Here is a 20,575-nt window from a genome sequence, read left to right on the forward strand (position 1 = left end):
TACAGTTTCTCCTCCAAAGTTTCATATCAGAATGAAGCTTTACAGGAGAAATTGTATTGCTCACTCACTTCCCTGATTACCACCCATTATCCTACATCACCTCCCCTGCATCACCCCCTCACTCCTCCCAATAATAACTCCACATATCCGTCCCCATAAAATCATCCGCATAACTCCTCCCCTTGCTCCCCGCAGCCGCCCCCGCAGCAACAATCAACGGCAAAAAGTGCTCCGCCCCACCGCGCGGATGCATAGTATAAGCGCCCGGCCAACTTCTCCAATGCTCAAACTTGCGTTCCCTCTCCTGCTCGCTCTCCGTCATAGCCGCGTCCGTAACAGCACCACTCCACTCCTTGTTCAGCGCCTTGAACTCTGGGTTCCGTGACGTGCCATCGAACATGAGACGCAGATTGTGGAATGTAGCGAAGCCGCTGCCGATGATGGCGATGTTTTGGGTGCGGAGCGAGGAGAGGGCGCGGCCGATGGCGTAGGATTGGGTGGGGGACTCGGAGGAGAGGACTGAGAGTTGGATTATGGGAATAGCGGCGGTGGGGTCGATGAGTTTCATCGGGACGAAGACGCCGTGGTCCCATGCTGTGGTGATGTTGTTAGAAATTGTGGGGAAAAGAGAAGGTTGGGGAGAACGTACGTCTTTTGTCGTCTTTCTCGCACTCGATACCGGCGTCTTTGAGGGCTTGTGCTACTTGCTCTGCGACTTCAGGACTGCCTGGCGCGTCGTGTTTGATCTCGTAGGATTCTGGTGGGAAGCCGTAGTAATCGTAGAGGAGTTCGTGTTTCGAGCCGCTGGATACGGTCACTTTGCTCGTGCTCCAATGCGCCGTTACCAGCACAATTGCTTTCGGCGCTTCAGGCGTCCCCAGTTTGAGTATCTTGGGTACCTTTGTCTTGAGCGACTTGGTGATGGCGGCGTGCGAGGGGTCGCCGAGTAAGGGCATGGGGCCGCCGCCGTGCGAGAGCGAGATGACGGGTGCGGGACGCGTCATATTGGAGCTGTAGGACGAGATTGGGAATTGCTGGATTCCTTGGAGGGGGTTGAAAGTTGTGTTGCTGGATGAGAGATCCGCGGATGTGGTTCGTTGGAGGCCGAAGATGGTTGCGAAGAATGATGAGGTGCGCGTGAATCTCATGTTCCTGGCAGCTGTAGGGACTGAACGCGGCATATATTCATGCTCAGAAGGAAAGAATGCATTGTCGGCTTCGGCATTTGAGTTGTCAGCGTACGAGTCGTGGGCGTCGGTGGCATGTTGAGGGTTTGTAAGATGGTTTGAGAGGGCGGAATTTTGCCGTGATACAGCTTTGTGCGGCTGGTCCGTGTGCCTGATTACATGTCAACACCATGAGTCGCGACACGATTTACAATACATAGGCACAAAGTAAACCGCCATCCACGTACTACTCTTCACGTTTATATACGGTACCGAGAGCGAATGGCACAAAAATCTTCCTCGAAATTGGCAGTACATTCATCACGGCACATTCACGAACACACAGAACCTTGGAAGTAGGAAGTAGAATGTATCATCGTTGATTCGACTACGCGAAGAGTGCGTGCCATACCCAACAAAATACGTCAAAAGCCCTCATAGCCTTAACACCGGGGTATCATCACTGTCATATCATGCCATACCATCCACCCAGAAACTCCTTTCGCCAACACACAACTCATCATATACCCAAAGGACACACAATGCTATCGTGCGCAACCCAGAAACTCCTGTTGATGTAAGAATACGGTCCCATTGTTGAGTACAGTGACGTGGAAATGCCTACCATTTGCGTGTGTACAACGTCAGGAACTCAGAGCGCCTGCAAGAAGTGATGAGCGTCTCTAGATGTCGTCTTCCATCTCGCCGCCTAACTGACTGTCAGTATTGTTCAACCAGGTCTCAAGGTTTTTGAGGTAGGAGTACTCACCGAGACCGTCGCCGCCGTCGGCGGAGTCTTCGGCAGACTTGTCCTTGACCACTTCTTCCTCAGAGGCGGGCTCCTTCTTGGCTGCCTTCTTTGGGGCGTTTGGGCCCTTGACGGGAACGCGCTTCTTGGTAGGGCCCTTCTTCTCCTTCTTGGCAGGCGGAGCCTTCTTCTTGGAGTCGGACTTCTCGGCCTCAGACTTGTCAGCGGCGGAAGCGGGAGGAGCAACATCCTCGGCGCCATCCTCAGCATCTTCAGGGACCTCGGAAGCAGCCTTGCGCTTCTTAGTGACCTTGGCGGCGGCAGCAGGCTTAGGATCACCACCGGCAGAAGCAGGGGCAGCGACACCGGCTTGTCCTAAGAAGGCGGCGAACGAGGGATGGGCCTCGAGAGCCTTCTTCTTGACCGGGGGCCCTGTGTGATGGGGTATCTCATTAGCGTAGTTCATATGCTACTGATGTGGTAGTACTTACACATCTTCTTGAGTGAGCCAGCAGTGTTGCCCGTAAGCGTGGCCATGACGTCGTAGTCGAACTATCCAGGTTAGCATATAATAGACACCATTCATAATGTGACATACCTTGTCGGGGGCAGTGGAGCTCAGGAAGGCCGCGGCCAGCAGCTTGGTCTCCTTGTCCTGGAAACCGGAGAGCAGAGCCTCACCCGCAACGACCTCTTTCTTGGGAGGCATCTTGACGATGTATGTGGGAGTGGTTTTGATTGAAGAAGGAAGAAGTAAGCTGCAAAGCGCGGAGTTTGGAATGAAGCTGTTGGAAGCTGTGGGTAAAGGGAAGAGGGAAGGAAGAAGGAAGTTGTTGTGAGGGAATAAATGTGGGGTTGTTATTGTGGAAGAAGACGCAGTGAAGTTGGAATTCGCGCAACGCGCAAACGGGAAATTACCTCTAGGTTGTCAAGCTCGAATTCCGACGCTCTCATTCGTCGAGTAGTCGTACGTCCATTGCTGTTGCCTATTCGAGGTGAGGAAAGGTATGGTAGTGATGGGCAACATGAAGGTCATGTGTGGACCTTCGCATGGCAATGCTACGGTGACTACGATTGAGTACCCACGAACACCAGAACATAGCCAAACAATACTCACTAGGGTATATTTTGATATGAGTTGACGTGAGTCGAAATGTATATCTTCAGGCTGTTGTAAGAATAGTCGCAGTATTGCTACACCATATTGACATAAGAAACATGCCGCCACAGCGGGGACCTCGTAGACATTGGCATAATGAGTTTGAGACGAGTGGTATGAGTTTTTGATACTGATGCTTTCGTGAAGAGAAGAAACGACGGCAAGCATACTGAGATGAACATTGAATACCTTGGGATGTCTAAATGTTAGTTGTGATGGAAAGAGAAGTTGAACTGAGCAACGGCGGGTAGTAGACTGGCAACCTACAGACCAGACAATCAGATTCCTTTGGATTTGTCAGGAACGCCCATTTGACGCGTGTTCTGGGCTTCTCATTTCCACATATTTTCGTCAGCTGTAGAGTTCACGATCCGAACAAAATGAAGCCGAGCGAGGGTTCCTTGGCTTGACATCGTTTACCACTACGGCCATAATAGCGACGGGATATCTATCCTTCCGAGGCGAACGCAGCACCAAAGCGACGGGAGGCAATATCAACAATCAAGCAACGGACCGACCAACTCATCAGAACCGGGGATCGCGATGCGGGCATGATACGACGTCGCCTCTGGGCCCCACTTTCCGATGGAGCACACGCAGGCAGCACACGAATCGGGACTGTTGGCGAGCTGCAGGCGTGCAGCCGTTGCCAAGGTCTTGAGTCGACGTGTTGATATCTCGGAGCGGCGCAATTGAGGTTGAGCAATTCGGCGAGGAGGCTGCAATAATCGGATGACAGGCGTAACGTTGCGGTGGGGTGTCTGGCAGCACTACGGTGGCGCTTGAAGCGCTGGCTACGGCATGGTGGTTTACAGCGGGATGGTGGCTGGGGTAATGACAGGAGGAAGCGACATGCAGTCGGTTGGCAACGCTAGCAGTATGGCCGAATAGCCCTGAACATGAGTAAAGCGCCGGTCAGGAGGCGGTGCAGGATCGCGAATACGAGGTGGTGAAGCGGATGAAGTGGTTAAGAGACAGCTATTGCAGGCGTGAGGGAAGTGGAGGCTCATCCGGTCAGTGCAGAGGTGCATGGCTAGGCCCGTGGTGCAAAGAGCGGTAGCCGGGCAGGCCGCAGCTTGGGTGGCACTTCTGGCGTCTATGGGCGGTCGCTGGCTGCGGTGCATGACGGTTTCGGTTCGAATGCGCGTCTAGACATGATCTGCGACCAGCGCTGAGCGGGCCGTGCCAGGAACAGGCGCAATTTTTGTGCGCACTGCCTGTCGGCGCCCGCGTCCTCGACCTGCGACGACGGGACCGTCGACGTTAGCCTTCCATTGCTATATTTCTGACTTGGCTGCTATTTCCCCTTCATCCCTGGGTGGCTTTCTTTTTTGTATAACACGCCTCATCGCACCTGCCGATCTGTCCATCGCTCCTTCCTCCGTCGACAGCAGTGCCCCTCACCAGAAGACATCCCCGCGGAGACACTCGCCAAACAACACGACGCTGCCGATCCATTCCTTCACACGCGTTGGCTATATATCGGCCCTTCTCAAACACACAAGCCAAAATCCGGCGGGCGTCCATCACCGATCGCCGTCATGTCTTCCCACCCGAGCCTCACCAGCACGTACCGTGCGCGCGCCTCACTACCCACGACCGGGCCCTTGGCTTCCTACCTATTGAGCCTCATATCCGTCAAGCAGACGAACCTCTGCCTCTCCGCCGATGTCGAGACGTCGGCCGAACTCCTCCAACTGGCCGAAGATGTTGGTGACTCAATCTGCGTGCTCAAGACGCACTGCGACATTGTCGTCGACTGGTCAGACAGGACAGCACAGGCACTGAGAGAGATTGCCAAGCGGAAATGGTTCCTCATCTTCGAAGACCGAAAGTTTGCGGACATTGGTGGTATGTCATGTTGGCTCGTAGGATGTTCACTGGCGGGGCAGTCTCTAACACAGCACAGAAACCGTACAGAAGCAGTACACTTCTGGACACCACCGCATTGCGCTTTGGGCCGAGATCACCAACGCGCATGTCATTCCTGGCCCGGCCATCGTCACCGCGCTCGAGAAGGCTGCCGATGCCACCATCGCCAAGTACAACACGTCCGTAAACACCGAAATCTCTGCCACACGGCAAATCAATGGCCTCGACGACGATGATGACGAAGAGGACGATCAATTCGTACAACAACAAAGAAACTCGGCGATTGAGTCACCCATCGAGATGGAGGGCGAGGAGAGGCGGCTGAGCATCAAGGCTGCCGACCGCAAGCACAGCGTCGTCAGCGTGACAACCTCGATATCCATGCGCACAGAGAGCATATCGCCGCGTCCAGAGCCAAATGCCAACGGAGAAGAAGTCTTCAACTTGGACGTAGCAACAGAGCTCATCCGACTTGGCCCACCACCGTTCCTCCGGTCGCTTCTGTTGCTTGCCGAGATGAGCTCTGAGGGCCACCTCATGACACCCGAATACCAGAAGCGGACCGTCGAGATTGCACGCAGCCGTCCCGAGTTTGTCATGGGCTTCATTGCGCAACGAAGCTTGAACACCGAGCCAGAGGACAACTTCATTACCATGACACCGGGCTGCCAGCTCCCGCCGCCAGGCCAGGAAGGCAAGAAGCTGGGCGATGCTCTAGGCCAACAATACAACACTCCTCGCAAGCTGATCTTTGAGCAAGGCTGCGACGTCATCATTGTCGGACGAGGCATCGTGCGCGCACAAGACCGCAAGGCGGAGGCAGAACGATACAGAAAAGCTGCTTGGTCAGCCTACGAGGAAAGGATCAAGAAGGCGTAGATGACTTGTCTACGCGCTATCTACTATAGCTGATATATACCCCTGCGATTCGCAGTTAGCATGCTGCCTGGAGCAATTGTGTACTTTGGTGCCTCTTCAACTACAGAAACATCAGATACAGGATATTTTGGGGGCGTTGGAGGTCATTTCCACACACATGAAAACGCATATCACGGCGTTACGATTGCTGGCTCACGTATGAGAATACAACACCACCGTGCATGCACGCGGGATTGATTACAATTTATGCTCCCAAAATGACCCAGATAACCCGTTGTGCTGCCATCACACATGAGCATGGCTTGTTGGCCAGTGGTATTTTCGAACAAAAATGTCATAACTTGACTAGCAATGCCGCGTGTCAAGGTTTCGTGAAATCATATCCTGTCTATTATGGGTAATCTAGCAGCTGCGTCGTATCGCACATTCACGAATGCCTACGTCGCGTGGGTCCAGGCGCGCGGAGATGTGTGGGGAAAGAGTCGGAGCTCGGGCCTAACGCCAAAAAGTTCGCGACTCTTCTCTCGCATGCGCATGCGACAGCTTCCATGTCACTCTACTACGAAGCCGCGGCGGTCCTCGCAAACACCGAGAACACAGGCGGGTCTCTCAAGTCGCGCATATACGGCAAGAAAGACTTGAAAAGCACACCAGGCCAATTGTTTGCGCTCATTGCGGAAACGTCAAAATGGTCCATTGTGCTCAAGGATGTGATTGAGAAGACCAAATTGCTGGCAGAGGAGAGGAAGGTGGGTAGTTTACTGGCAATATTCTGCGTCGCATCCTGATGTTAATGTATTTTGAATAGCTTACACCAATCCTCGCTCTCCTTCTTACCCACGATCTGCTGCTCGCGAAGAACGGTGTTGCGGCAGCCGCCAACCATGTCCTCAAACTCGCCATTACCAGACACAAAGCCCGTCTGAGCGCCGAGCTCACGAAAGCCCGCATACGATACGGATACGCGACTATAGAGGCATTCAGGGAGGCTGTTAATGATGGCGAGCTTGAGAAGGATGAGGGTGATGCGCCCAAGAGCCGCCATCCTCGCTGGGTGCGCATCAATACCGTCAAGACGACGTTGCAGCAACAGCTATCGACCACATTTGCCGGATTTGTCAAGACTGAGGATCTGAGCGAAGTTCTTTCTGCGCCTAAGAAGTCGAAGATATACTACGAAGACCCCAACATACCGAACCTACTCGCCTTACCCTCTAAGATCGATCTAAGCAGGTCAGTCGCGTACACAAAGGGTCAGATTATATTCCAGGACAAGGCTTCGTGCTTCCCTGCCTATCTGCTAGATCCGCAGCCTGACGATGGCGACGTTATCGATGCTACAGCGGCACCAGGCAACAAGACAACACATCTGGCAGCTATCGTATCGGACCGCAGGCGACCGGGTGAAGAACAGAAGGTTATTGCGTTCGAGCGCGACAAGGGCAGAACCTTCACGTTGCAGAAGATGGTCAAGCTCGCATCAGCGGACAGCATCGTTCAGGTCAAGGGCAGTAGCGACTTTATCGCTGCGAAGCCTGGATCCGACGAGTATGCCAACGTCGGTGCTATACTGCTCGACCCCAGTTGCTCCGGTACTGGCATAGTTGGACGTGACGATGCGATCAAGATGCATCTACCAGAATCACCAAACAGTCGCCCAGCACCGCAAAAGCCTGAGAAAGGCAAGAAGCGGAAGAGAGACGACGAGCCTAAGGAAGCTGACCCTTCAGCGACGCTTGACTTGGATATGGATGAATCAACACCTGAAGAGACACCAATGCACGGCAAGCTAGCCGAGCGACTGACAGCTCTATCATCCTTCCAGCTCCACATCCTCAATCATGCTATGCGATTTGAGAACGCGCATAAGATCACGTACTCCACATGTTCCATACATTTCGAAGAGAACGAAGGTGTTGTCTTCCAAGCACTAGCGTCTTCGGTCGCAAAAGAACGGGGCTGGTCGATTCTCAAGAGAGATCAGCAAGTCGATGGAATGAAGAGGTGGCATAGACGTGGGGTGTGGGAGGACGAGAAACTGGAGATTGATGTGGATGAATCTTTGAAAAGTGACGTACTGGAAGCGTGCATTCGGTGTGATAAGGGTACGGAAGAAGGCACGATGGGTTTCTTCGTTGCTGCCTTTGTCAGGGATGGTAGTTCACATTCAGCACCGATCATGGAAACTGCAGTCGCTGAAGTTGAAGATGAGGAGTTCAATGGGTTTAGTGGAGATGAGATGGTTGAAGAGACAGTAAAGCCTGTGGAGACACCGGCGGCTGATAGCGCTGAGAAGCGGAAAAAGAAGAAGCGCAAACACTGAAATATATGAGAGGAATAGGCAGTCGCTCAAAACCTGGTAGCAGAGGAAAGAGTATCTGGTGCCAGGACCTCAGACCTTGAACCAGTACGAAAGCCACCCTTTCACTGCACCATTCAATACACTGGCCGTACCTATTCCTTATCCGCCAAACCCTTACCATTATTCAATGCGACACGACTCCCTATCTTGACGCCCCCAACATATCAACACCAACACCATGACACCCGCCCTCCGTGACAGCCTCTCCAGCCCCCTAACCATATCCACAACCCACACGGCCGCCACCTTCCCCGTCACACCCCCCGTCCACCCAGACCTCTCCCGCCCCCGCCTCAAACAAATAGCCCGCTGGATCCGCGACGAACTCGACCTGCGCGTCGCCCGCGACGGCCCGGACGTCCTCCGCCCAGACGACGTGCTAACCCTGCACGAAACGCTCGTCGCCCTCCGCCAAGCGCAAAACATCACCATCTCCGTCCTGCGCGCAACCGGCATCCACAAAGCTGTGCAAGACGTTGCGGGCGTGGCGACGCGGTGGCCGAGCAGGTTGTGCGACGACTGCGACAAGATTGTAGACAGTTGGACGGCGAAGTTTGGGCCGTTTAGCGAGATTCATCCGTTTTTGTATGGGAGGGGGGGCAGGTTGGAGGGGATTGCTAGTGTAAATGAGTATTCTAGGGAGGCGTTGCTGAAGCGCTGGGCGGAGACTTGTCCGGAGAAGATTCATCCGAAGAGGAGCCATAAATTGGGGGATTTGGGGTTTGTGGCTGGGACGTAAGTTCGACAAAAACGTTGCTTGGATGAGACTCGCAGATGGGGCTGATGTTTGTTGTAGGTGGTGGATCAACCCTCTGTTCGCACATCACGCTGGCATCATCGGGCTTGAGGCATGCGATGGCGGTACGACGTACGACAAACACGGTGCATATGCTCTTCTACTCAAGGATACGGGCGAGATTGAAGCCTCGTCCGAAGAACGCTTTACCTACCGTGTTCCGCAGAATGACAAGGGTAAGTTCCGTCTTACCTCTGCTACACCCAAGAGTCGAGATCCCGTCAGGGTACTTCGCAGCCACAGCATCAACAGCGTCTGGGGACCAAAAGCAGGTGTGAGATACGAAGGCCTGTACAGCGTCCGAGGCTGGTCCATCAAGCAAGCCAAAAGCAGTAACCTTGCTGGTGGGCAATGGAAAGAAGGCGATATCTTATTTGACGTACTCTTTGAAAGAACCGACTCAGTGCCCATGGCGGTAGTCACCAAGCGACCCACAGCGACCGAAGTCGACGACTACGCCGAGTACAAGCGTCTCCGCAAAGTCAACCGAGACGGTAAACGCAAGTCACACAGCACCCTTCCCGTAGGCGCCAACAAAGGCGATTTCTCAACCCCACTCAAGACAGCACCACCAGTCACACCGCACGTAGTCCCCAAACCCCTCCCGACAGACCCCCCATCGCTCGAACCCCGCAAAGGCATATTCAAACACCTCCACTTCGACGAGGAAGCCCACGTCCACGTCCTCGACAAAGAAGACGTCATATCCCCCAAATCCGTCCCCGAAGCCGACCCCCTCACCACCACCGCTACAATGAGCAAAAGCAACACGCTTCTCGTCCCCGCAAAACCCAGCCGCACAAACACACACAGCAAAGCCGATGTATCCACAACAGGCGGCGAACCGCGCAGACACGCCAGTCCCGCGGGTTCAAACGCCAGCAGCGCTCACACCCACGCTTCAGCTACCACGTTCCCCGGCATCAACATCCGTGAAGTCGCACCGTGGATTGACTACGATGCTGATTTGTCATTACCTTCGCCACCGGAAGACTCGACGATTGTGCACCAACGGCCTATTATTACGCAGTCTATTGCTACGGACTCTATCAAAACGAGTATTTCGCGGGATAATTTTGGTACGCCGGTGGAGGCGGATACGTCGAGTCCGGGTGGTGTTGGTGGTCATGGGAATGGGAATGGGAATGGGAGTATTGATGGGGGCAGGCACGGGAGAAGGGGGGATGTTGAGTTTGGGGACAGTCTTAGTCCGCATGGACACGGACACGGACATGGACATGGACTTGGGGTTGGTAACGGGAAGAAGGATGGAGGCAAGAGGAAGAGCATTCTTGTGCGGAATCGGAATCCGGTGGGGAGGTTGTTTGATGGGGTTGTTGAGGATGATGCGGAGGGCGAAGAAGAAGAAGAGGAGGAAGTGGACGAGAAGGTAGGGAAGTGGAATACTCCTACTTTAACGACACCTACGCTCCACGACTTCGCCGACGTTACCTCCCTAGACGACCCTTTTATCGCGGATCCTCCTCCACGGATATCACGACGACCGAGACGGCCCTACGTAGCGACTAGGGATCTCATCTCACGATCTAGAATCCTAACGCCTGTGGGCAGTCCTGTCTGTATCCTTCATCCTGAGCGCGTCGGGGAAGTACAAAAGGAACTCGCTGAGTCAAGCGCAGAAACCACGTTGAGAGACGTGATGAAGAGGGTGGATGGTGGTGTTGAGATGGGTCGTTGGCGTTATATCTAGAACAACCGCAGAATTCCTACTATTATCTTCATGGAGATGGAGATACGCTCACTTTGAACAGTGATGAACCCTGTCGATCCATGTACATTCCACCTCTATTCTTACTCATTCTCATGTCCATCTCCAATCCTAACGTATAACGTCACGCCCTTACCTTGGTTTGGTACCTTAGCGCGAATGCGGATATCCAACCGTAGGTGTACGAGGGTCCAGTACAATCCAGTTCAATCCAGTCCAGCCCAGAGCCCGCCATGCCAGGTCACTGGAACCTCATGCATTAGCGCCGAGCGGGACTGTCTAGCGGGCACGCTTGCATGCACCGGTCCCATCAAATATTTTCGCGGCTATGCTGCACTAACTCCAAATGACGTGTGGGTCGGGTTCACTAATCAAGATTGAGATGGTCCCGGTATTGGCCGACGAGGAAGCGCCGGGGCCTGATGGGGGCGGAAATGGGAACATGGAGCCTGCTTGCGAGGTCTGTGGACTTTGTGGGCTTTGTGGAGGTAGTGACATATCGTGGACATGGTGATGGGGCTGTGGAGGCGGCGCGTGCATGGTGCCGTTTTTTTCGCGGGTCCGATGGTCAAGCTTTTTTTGCTTCTAAGTGTAAAGATGAGGAGCTTGACGTCAAGGCTGTTAAGTTACGGGGGCGCGATCGCTGTGCTTCAATTTTCAAGGGCAAACTTGTTACTTGGACGCCTGATTAACAGATAATGAATGGGGGTATCGAATTTGCTATTGCGGGAAATATACATGTGGGTCAATGTTTCGCTTCACTTGGTGGTAGCGAGACAGGAGACGGCTCATTCATCTTTTCCGCCTCTCTTGTGTCTCATCTAAAGCTTGATAAAACTCAGCGACTGGCCATGCTGGCTCTCCTAGCCTCGAGCACAGCATCCTCGTGAGTGGGAGGTCCCTCGTAGTTCTTCTTTCCCCAGACAAAGTACCAGATGGTTGAGATGACGACGACGGCGGCAAGGACGACGGAGGCGTAGTTCATGGACGCAGGCGTAACTTCGCGGAAAGTGGGCATGCAGAACAGAGGGGTTGCAAGGGCGGACCAGGCTGTTTGTTGTTAACGATTGCGCTATCACACTGCAATAGTGATGTAACATACCAAGGGCAACGACGTTGCAGAACGTGCCGAGCATGCCGAGATGGAACGCGCCATCCTTGACCTGCTTACGGCCAGTCATGAGCGAGACAAAGATAGGTGCAGCGTAACTCAATGTCAAGCAAATGACACCAACACCGGAGAAGGCGTTGAAAGCGGCGGCAGCACCGAAGTAGATGAGGCCGAGAGCGATCTGGACCACCATGCTGAGCATCATGGCGTTGACTGGGACATCGAGGTTGGTGTTGACAACCCTCCACAGCTTGTAGCCGGGAATGGCACCGTCACGAGAGAAGGCCCAGGTAGCGCGAGACGCAGCTGTCGTGCAGCCGATACCGCAAAGCAGACCGAGGACGAGGAGGGGAACAAGAAGTCCGATGGCACCAGCGGAGGACCCTACGGCTTCCTTGATGATGACAGGCGTAGGCTGGCCGGACAAAAGACCTGCGAGCATGGCTTGGTCGGGCAGTACGAAGACGAGAGGGATAAGGAAGACGAGGCCAGCAACGGTGTTGAACGCGACGGTCGCGACCATGGCCTTGGGGACCTGAGTGGCAGGTTCGCGAACTTCTTCGCACATGCTACGAATGTGTTAGCGTTTGGACAATTGTTGTTAAAAATTACCGCTTGTAGACACGTATAATGTCGCGATGGAGTGTTGCTTGGGATGTCGCTTAGGAAATGTCGCATGGGATAGTCGCTTGGGAAAGTGCATTGGGCAAGGAAAATCTGCTGCAAGTTGCTTGGGCAGAGTAGGGGAGGCTCACGAGATGATCATTCCGGTCGATGAAGTCGCGTAGGCTGCGTGCAGTAATCCGACCATGAAAGACCATCCTGGGATCCATCCGGAGTTGGAGGGGTCGAATTCAGTGAAGACGTATTCGGCGCTGTGGCGACCATTTTTCGCAATGGCAAGGATGCAGACGATAATGGCAATCACACCAGCAAAGGTCCAGAAGATGGCAAAAGTCTAGATATCTGTAAGTAACACATCCGGTAGCCGTTTGGGGGGAATCTCACATCCAACCATGGTAGGTATTTGTTTCCAAAGGCAGACACGGCGTTGCAAAGGAGTGTGATGCCAAGGAAGATGAGGAAGACCTGGTAGGGTGATCCTGCCATGATACCAACACCAGGTTCGCTTTCGTAGACATTGACGCATGCCACAAGGAACAGCGCGGTAGCAAAGTTGACGGATAGAGTAATGGTAATGTTGCCAACTACGAAACACCAGCCACAGATCCACGAAGCGATTTTCCGATAGGCGGGCGGCGTGATCATGAAGGTCTGGTAGTAGACACCACCACTGGTCGGGTAGACACTGGTGATCTCACCAAGGGATGCGGCGACTGCGAGAATGATAAGCGATACGGCGAGCCATCCCCAGATGATGTTGGTGGGACCTCCGCCAACTACAGGGTAGTAAAGGGTAGTAGCCAAGCCGTAAGGGACGGAAGCCAGGACAAAGGACATGAAGGCCACCTGGAGAGTGGATCTTGATCGGATCAGTTCCGACTTGTAGCCCATGGCAGCCAGAAGGTTGTCGGCATCAGCGGGAACGACATCGTCTCCGGATCCAGAGTAGGTGTTGCCCAGCTTGGTCTCTTTCTCGGGCGCGCCGTTGCGCAGAGAGTGGTCGTGCTCAGCGGCATACGCATCTGACTGCGTGCCGTACCTGTAGTCGGACATGAGGGGCGTGTCGCTTTGGTCCTGGGTCTGGGGGACTGAGAGAGAGGGAGAGTTGGGGAGTTGTCGCAAAGCAAAGCTCTGGGACATGTCCCCAGCGGCGGATCAGCGCAGGCTTTGAAGGGCTGCAGAGGCACGTCAGTCGGCGCATGGTCCAGGCCCGCTAGCCAGCATGTAGACAAGTCGCCTTAGACTACCCACCCGAATTTCAGATGGCAACAGACGCGGAGCTTGGCGGGCCAATTGCTGGTGGAGGGTGGCCGGATAGGGCTGTTTTACTGCGCCGAGAAAATCACCGACTGAGTGGGAACTACAGTCTAATGCATCCGCGTTCCGTCGCCTAGGTGTTGAGGTTTTTTCTAGAAGTGGGCCAGAAGCTGAGCCGCCGTGTGCCGACGAGCAGCCGGCGATGAGAGGACCCTGACGTGGTCTTTGGAGGTGCGCACGTTGCTGAGCCTCACTCGGCTGTTGCAGAGTTTGCAGGGCAATCGCAGTGAACGCGTGGGGTGATGTTACTTCCATTGCCAGTTGCTGGCTTGCGCGCCAATGGGGGTCGCCGATGGCTCGAGATTGGCGTCGTAGCGGGCGTCCAGCGGGCGTCCATCTCGGCACACGATCCGTATTCGTGGGTAGAGTCCGGGGCGCTGGTCGCGTGTGCATAACGCGCTGAAAAACACATGGGAGGCGTTTGCGGAGCCAGCCCAGATATCGAGATAGGGGTGAATGGAGATGTCAGTGTCGGCATGCCAGAGTGGAGTCGGCATTTGCTGCTACACCTGCCAGCGCCTTCCCCTCGCTCCTTCGCTCCTTCCGTTGACGACGCGCCCTAACATGTCGCATGCGGCAGAAGCGGACCCAAACCAAACTTGGCAGCATGAGGCGTTCCATCGCCAGCATAAAATGGCGATAATGGGCGTCTGGAGCAGCGCCAGCCTTGCGTCGAATGCTGTGTAACTGTGTCGCCATGCATCACGAGATTGTAGCCCTGGAGGAGCATCAGCAGCCCCTCCCCATCCACGGATTCACCTTCCCGTCCTCCACAACCCACAAGCTGACCGCGTACAAGACCACCGCGACTCGTGAAGAGCTCCACTCGCGCATCCACGATGCAACGATAATAATTACTACCACCATTAAGCTTGATGCCGAAACATTGCGCCCCAGTGTTACTCCGAACCTCCGCTATATTGCCATATCCGCGACCGGAACAGACCCTGTGGACCTGGACGCCTGCCGGGCCCGCAATATTCGCGTTACAAACTGCCCGGGGGCAAACCTCGACGCGGTTTCGGAACATGCCATAAGTCTGTACTTCGCATCCAGAAGGCGCACCGTCTTGCTGGATCGCATCACTCGTGCGCACCCCAGCGAATGGAAGACGGCGGGTAGCGTGAAGGACCACATGCGCCTGCCGGACGGCATGCCTCCGATGACCTGCAAAGATGAGGTTATGGGCGTTATCGGCTATGGGGGTATCGGTAGGTCTTCATATCCTAATCAGGATGAGAAGTCCTGGGCTGACACGGGGTGATAGGCAAGCGAATAGCTGCGCTAGGGCAAGCATTGGGCATGCGCGTACTTATCGCGAGTCGAAAGACACCAGCGACGCCTCCCGTAGACACCGGGCTCCCAGCCCCTGACGCCTCTGACGACCGCATACCCTTTGACGATGTGCTCCGCAACTCCACAGTCCTCGTCCTAGCTCTACCGCGAACCCCCGAGACGCTCAACCTCATCTCTACCCCCGAGCTCGAGAAGATGCATCCGTATGCCGTCATAATCAACGTCGCGAGAGGCGGCATAGTACACGAGGCTGCTGTAGTGCAAGCCCTGAAGCAGAGGCGCATAGCTGGCTATGCGACCGACGTATACCAGGTGGAACCACTTGGTGGACCTGCAGATACCCCACTGTTGGAGGAAGACGTAAAGGACCTCAACATTACCCTGAGTCCGCATGTGGCATGGTTTTCGACAACGTCGATCAAGAACCTTGGTGAGATATTGAAGGCGACTGTAGAGGGCATGGTGAGCGGCAACGAGATCAATGCCATTCTGTAAACGAAAGATATCGCAAATGGAGGAACCCCGAACACGAGCACACATGCTCTCGTGGGGTACCTCCATCATCAACATTGACGTCCACAATCCAGTGAGAATTGCAAGCACGTCTAACACCTGGCCATATCCACAACAAAGGTTCCTGCGTTTCTACCGAAATCCTCACAGCTCAGCCATCCCCTGGACCATACCATGTGAGCGTATGGTCGTATCAAGGTATAAATCCCAGAACGTATGCGAGTTAGTCAAGTGCGGTGCGCGGTTTTCGTACATGTTTTTTCTCACTTTCACTTTCACTTTCACTTCAAGACACGTATTTCCTCTGCGCGTGATTCTTCCGCGTTTCGTTTGACGTGCTCCACTCCACATGCGTTCCAATGGATGTCATTTCGCTACCGTTCTTTTCATACTGTGCGCCCACTCAGAGCATGCCAAAAGGTCGAAAAAGTCTTCAAAACTGGTACGAGCGTCTCCTGTCACCGCTCGTTGTGCGACAGGCGGAGTCTGTCGGCCCGTGGCACTGCAACCGTCCCCTTCGTATGAGACCCTTCGCTTGAGAGCAACCTCCCGCACGCGCTCCCTTCCCCGTCCAGACACGCGACACTCCTGGCCGATGCCCCCATCTTGTGGTTGAGTTCAGCCTATGGTAACAGCATAGACCCCACTGCGCAACATGGCTTCGTCGGGCGAGAGCTCTAGCGACTGCTCCTTCGAAGGTTTCTACACCAATCAAGATGACCTTTGGAGCGCCCATTACCTGTTCCCTAAGATCGGCAAGGAAGCCAGCGAAGAATTCGTCCAATTCTTTCGGGATCGGGGCATAACAACGCCTACGCTAGACGATAGCGCCGAGCAATATCTCAAGCTGCAAACGACGCTCTGGAAGAAGCCCTCTCGCGTTACAAAGCCAGGCCATCAGTCTTTGAGGTTTATGGACGCTGCCCAAACCTATCGCTGGAGCTGTGATCAGGTTCTCGCTGAGCATGCAGAGCTTGTCATACAGCTCCTCGAAGGAAGAGGATCCGGAACACGATATCAAATAATGTGCGACGTCGTCTTCATCTTCAATGACAATTCCCAGGAACCCTGCGGCAACCCCTCCTGTCCAGATACAGAGAGAAAGGCCACTGGACAAGCTCAACACTCTCGCGTCGTCACACTCGAGCCGCTGCTTGACTGGGGAACTGTTGAGCCGGCCTCAGATATCATCGTAGCTGCCGGTAGGATCTTTTCATTTCGCCGCAGCGGACCAAGGATGAAGGATCCATTGTGGACACAGGTGGTTAGAAAGCTGGTGTCTCGAGGTCAGCAGCTGCCCACCTACTGTCTGGGCTGCATCGGAGAGCTTGTTGACAGGCATGCGGAGGTGCGTCTCGTCGAACATCCTATATATGTATGTTACTGCCGATAACCCAACATCATGACAACCTTGTCGCATGCATGGAAGCATTTACTGATTTTGTCTACAAAGGGGCTCTTCGATCAACCTCAAGGAACTGGACACTTCCATTCCCTAATACGGCCTATTCGGCGTCCTACATCGAAGGAAGATTTGTACGATCTGAGGGAGGATGGCGACTTGAGGGACGATTGGAGCGTTGAAGGGCTGGCCTGTTCAACTACTGGCTCGCTATACCTCGATGGCGCCCCGGACGAATCTCAACATACAGAGCCCGTTGACTACACCTCTTACCACAGTCTTGGAATCTTTCCTACGCTCAAGGATCGCGAGGCCTCATGGACAAGTGCATACAATGTCCTCTTCGTTGGGGGCACAAGGAGCGCTGGTGAACCGCTTTCTCCACAGTGCTCTCCACGCTCTTTCACAACTCCGCTGGATTCAACTAGTCTCAACTGTGTCTACTCCCCACGCCCATCCTTGAGCTACCCTTACAACACCCCGCCGCCGACTCCTGATACCCCAAAGAAGCGCATCTCAAAGACGCGCATCTACGTCCATCGAGATCCGGAGTCTGTACAACACGAAGATTACGAAAAGCTCGGCAGTAAGTCACTGCTACCAGACAGTATCCCAGATTTCGGCAGCGGTAGTCGCAGGTTCGGTCGCGATATCGATACTAACGCTGTCCGCGGCTTCTTCACCGGTCACCGTATAAAGCGAGAGAGTATGGCCAGAGCGAAGGGCACCGACATCCGCAACTTCTTCACGGTGATAAATCCTGAAGGCCCCTCGACACCTCAACGCGCGGTCAAGACCAAAAACGTCGATGGCGACGATACGGACTTGAGCGATGTACCATCCGACATATCAGAACAGGAATATGACCCAGATGGACCGGGCGGCGAGTATACGCCTGCGAAGAACAAAGGCAAAGCATCGTCAAACAAAAAAACGCCAAGCCCTCTGTCAAAACCCGCAGGCAAGAAACACTCACCGAAGGCGCCCATGTACCGCAAACGCGACCCAGCCGCTAATTATACCGCGCCATTTGGCGTCACCAAAGAAGCCTTCGAAACCCACCTCCAGCATCTACCCGCCAAAACCGACCTAATCTGCTCCTGCCGCAAGCCCGCTCGCACCAACGAGGTCCAGATCACACAGTGTATGAACAAGGACTGCAGAGTACGCTGGTACCACAAGGACTGCCTCGATAGGATCGGAAAGTTGAAAGCTAGACACGGAACGTACTTTTGCGAGCAGTGCCAAAACGAGAAGTACTATGCAGATCTATCTCAGGCCAAAGGATGGAGTACGAAGAAGTTGGTGCAGAATGAGACTGGGATGCCGTTTACGGGACAAGAGGTGGCAGGCACGTTTGGTAATACCGGTGACTTTCAAGCTACGGAGAATCCGTATGGTTTTGGGACGTCGGCTTCAGGGGTGCTATCTCCATCGGCTAAACCTTTCGTCCCGAACAGTGCGGCGGCGTTAAGTCGTCTGGCTGTGGGCTCTGAGCCTTCTCTTGGCTTGGCGACTTCGCGGCCGTATTTCGTGAACGAGGCTTACACACGGGGGCAGGACCATGCGCGTATTGCGGACGAAGACTATGATCATGCGCAACTGTATGGATGTTACCCTGAGAGGTGGGATGAGGATGGTAATGACGGCGATGACGAGGACAGTTACGGTGATGACGAGGACAGTTACGGTGAAGACGAAGATGAGGAGATGGATCAGACATCATAGGAGAGCCTCATGGATATGGTTGGATATACGGTTCACACATACCAGCTGAGTCGCTGCTTCCGAGTTGTACCCGACGCCTGAACTACACGCCTAAGTTGTACATTAGGATATACTGTGTCAGTAGGAATCATTTCAAAAACATTGAGTGCAATTCTCTCCGTGATGCCAGATTCACGGACATGCATTTTGCGAGATGGTAGACAAACCGAGATATTGGATGTCAAGCGCGTCCGGACGAAAAGCGGGGGAGCTGCGAATGGCGTCATGCATGCCACGCGACAATGACGCGACACCAATCGGCCGGACCCGCTTTGGATGTGAGGTTGCGGAAATACCGGAATGCAAAGTCATTCCGCTGTTTGATATATGAAACTGGGACGCATTGGCTATTTCGAGTAAGCATCTGATTGCTCACCGTTTACCGTGCTGACAATCCTCCGAAGTCGCGTGCCGTACTGACCTATCATGACCCCCTCACAAAAGCGCATCGGCCTCATTGGCTTGTCCGCTAAAGGGTACGTTCGCATTGTTCCTGAACTGATGAGCATCGGTAGTTGACACAACAACAGATCCTGGGCATCAAAGTCCCATCTTCCCTACCTCCAACGTACTCCGCACTATGCGCTCACCGCCCTTCAGAACAGCTCTCTCGCTTCAGCTCAGGCTTCCGCCAAACAGTACTCTCTAGACTCTGTATCCACGCACGACTCTCCCAGCTCAGTCGCCCAAGATCCTCACGTAGACATCATTGCTGTTAGCGTCAACGTGCCCCAACACTATGACCTCATCCGTCCGGCTCTTGAAGCGGGAAAAGACGTTTTCTGCGAATGGCCACTATCTCGCAATGAGAAAGAAGCAGAAGAATTGACGGCGTTGGCTAAAGAGAAAGGTGTTAGGACGATGGTGGGCTTGCAAGCACGCCAGAACCCATCAATTCTGAAAGCGAAGGAGATTGTGGAGTCGGGGAAGCTGGGCAAGATCTTGGGGACGACAATGTTCGGTCATGTGAGTTCTCATGTCTATCATTCTGAAACTGAATGGAAAGTACGTGGTCTATGGGACGAACAAGCTTGCTAACGCAGAAACCAACAGGGCATGATCTTCGGCGGCACAACTATGCCATCTTACATGTACATGCACCCCGTTGAGAACGGCGCGAACATCCTCACTATCCCCTTCGGCCACGCCGTCGACGCTCTATGCTACGTCTTTTCCAGCGAACTACGCTCCATCTCCGCTGTGCTGTCGAACAGATACCCCGAGCTCGAGCTCGTAGACGAGAACTACAAGCCCCTCGGGAAAAAGGAGGCGAAAACCTCTCACGACTTCGTCTCCATAACCGCAGAACTCATCAACGGCGGCGGAAACGTCGACGTGACATATGCGCCAGGGTTTTCACGCACCGGACGGGACTTCTACTGGGAGATCATCGGATCCGAGGGTACGCTCGTGCTGGAGGGACCGAACGGACATGTACAGATGTTCCAGCCTACAGTCAAAATTGCCCTGGGCCAAGAGGGATTGAAAGAGGTTGAGGTCGAGAACGCTGCAGACACTTCGTTCAACGTGGGTAGGGCTTGGGATGCATGGGCTGGAGAGGGCAAGGGCAGTGTTACGACTTGGGAGGAGGCTGTTGTGAGGCATAAGATGATTGAGGCGATTTATCGGAGTGCAGAGAAGGGAACGAGAGAGGACTATGCGTAAGCGGCCAGATCAGGGGTACATCTATAGGTATGTGTAAGAAGACCGGAATGAGAAGTTGATAAAGTCGAGACAAACAAATAGAGTTTAGCGTCAAAATCTTCGGCTACATCCCGGCTCAACGCCTTCATCGCATCTCCTCAACCATCATCAATCCTCCATCGCTAAGACC

At 54.1% G+C, this 20,575-nt stretch overlaps 9 protein-coding genes across 9 annotated transcripts; 6 read left to right on the top strand and 3 right to left on the bottom strand.

Moving 5' to 3' along the window:
* Positions 1-118: 118 nt before the first annotated feature.
* On the bottom strand, positions 119-1,385 carry J4E87_009305 (uncharacterized protein; the record flags this gene model as incomplete). Its single annotated transcript, XM_049380882.1, has 3 exons — positions 119-594; positions 650-1,159; positions 1,379-1,385. 3 exons carry the CDS (start codon positions 1,383-1,385, stop codon positions 119-121), a joined length of 993 nt encoding a protein of 330 aa, XP_049229308.1.
* Positions 1,386-1,849: 464 nt separating this feature from the next.
* On the bottom strand, positions 1,850-2,623 carry J4E87_009306 (uncharacterized protein; the record flags this gene model as incomplete). Its single annotated transcript, XM_049380883.1, has 3 exons — positions 1,850-2,346; positions 2,406-2,466; positions 2,513-2,623. 3 exons carry the CDS (start codon positions 2,621-2,623, stop codon positions 1,850-1,852), a joined length of 669 nt encoding a protein of 222 aa, XP_049229309.1.
* A 1,991-nt stretch (positions 2,624-4,614) lies between these two features.
* Positions 4,615-5,824, top strand: J4E87_009307 (uncharacterized protein; the record flags this gene model as incomplete). The annotated part of the gene is made up of 2 exons (XM_049380884.1): positions 4,615-4,924; positions 4,983-5,824. 2 exons carry the CDS (start codon positions 4,615-4,617, stop codon positions 5,822-5,824), a joined length of 1,152 nt encoding a protein of 383 aa, XP_049229310.1.
* A 548-nt stretch (positions 5,825-6,372) lies between these two features.
* On the top strand, positions 6,373-8,147 carry J4E87_009308 (uncharacterized protein; the record flags this gene model as incomplete). The annotated part of the gene is made up of 2 exons (XM_049380885.1): positions 6,373-6,573; positions 6,633-8,147. The coding sequence occupies 2 exons, from the start codon at positions 6,373-6,375 to the stop codon at positions 8,145-8,147; spliced, it is 1,716 nt and encodes a 571-aa protein (XP_049229311.1).
* Positions 8,148-8,364: 217 nt separating this feature from the next.
* On the top strand, positions 8,365-10,693 carry J4E87_009309 (uncharacterized protein; the record flags this gene model as incomplete). Its single annotated transcript, XM_049380886.1, has 2 exons — positions 8,365-8,921; positions 8,983-10,693. 2 exons carry the CDS (start codon positions 8,365-8,367, stop codon positions 10,691-10,693), a joined length of 2,268 nt encoding a protein of 755 aa, XP_049229312.1.
* Positions 10,694-11,549: 856 nt separating this feature from the next.
* On the bottom strand, positions 11,550-14,018 carry J4E87_009310 (uncharacterized protein; the record flags this gene model as incomplete). Its single annotated transcript, XM_049380887.1, has 6 exons — positions 11,550-11,761; positions 11,814-12,391; positions 12,578-12,780; positions 12,831-13,534; positions 13,585-13,621; positions 13,698-14,018. 6 exons carry the CDS (start codon positions 14,016-14,018, stop codon positions 11,550-11,552), a joined length of 2,055 nt encoding a protein of 684 aa, XP_049229313.1.
* Positions 14,019-14,439: 421 nt separating this feature from the next.
* J4E87_009311 (uncharacterized protein) lies at positions 14,440-15,554 on the top strand (the record flags this gene model as incomplete). Its single annotated transcript, XM_049380888.1, has 2 exons — positions 14,440-14,974; positions 15,031-15,554. 2 exons carry the CDS (start codon positions 14,440-14,442, stop codon positions 15,552-15,554), a joined length of 1,059 nt encoding a protein of 352 aa, XP_049229314.1.
* Positions 15,555-16,227: 673 nt separating this feature from the next.
* Positions 16,228-18,702, top strand: J4E87_009312 (uncharacterized protein; the record flags this gene model as incomplete). Its single annotated transcript, XM_049380889.1, has 2 exons — positions 16,228-16,947; positions 17,026-18,702. 2 exons carry the CDS (start codon positions 16,228-16,230, stop codon positions 18,700-18,702), a joined length of 2,397 nt encoding a protein of 798 aa, XP_049229315.1.
* A 465-nt stretch (positions 18,703-19,167) lies between these two features.
* J4E87_009313 (uncharacterized protein) lies at positions 19,168-20,406 on the top strand (the record flags this gene model as incomplete). The annotated part of the gene is made up of 3 exons (XM_049380890.1): positions 19,168-19,217; positions 19,272-19,707; positions 19,795-20,406. 3 exons carry the CDS (start codon positions 19,168-19,170, stop codon positions 20,404-20,406), a joined length of 1,098 nt encoding a protein of 365 aa, XP_049229316.1.
* Positions 20,407-20,575: the final 169 nt, after the last annotated feature.

Source organism: Alternaria ethzedia, assembly GCF_023757985.1.
Source record: "Alternaria ethzedia strain BMP 0044 chromosome Unknown scaffold_34, whole genome shotgun sequence".
In the NCBI taxonomy this organism is placed as follows: Eukaryota; Fungi; Ascomycota; class Dothideomycetes; order Pleosporales; family Pleosporaceae; genus Alternaria; species Alternaria ethzedia.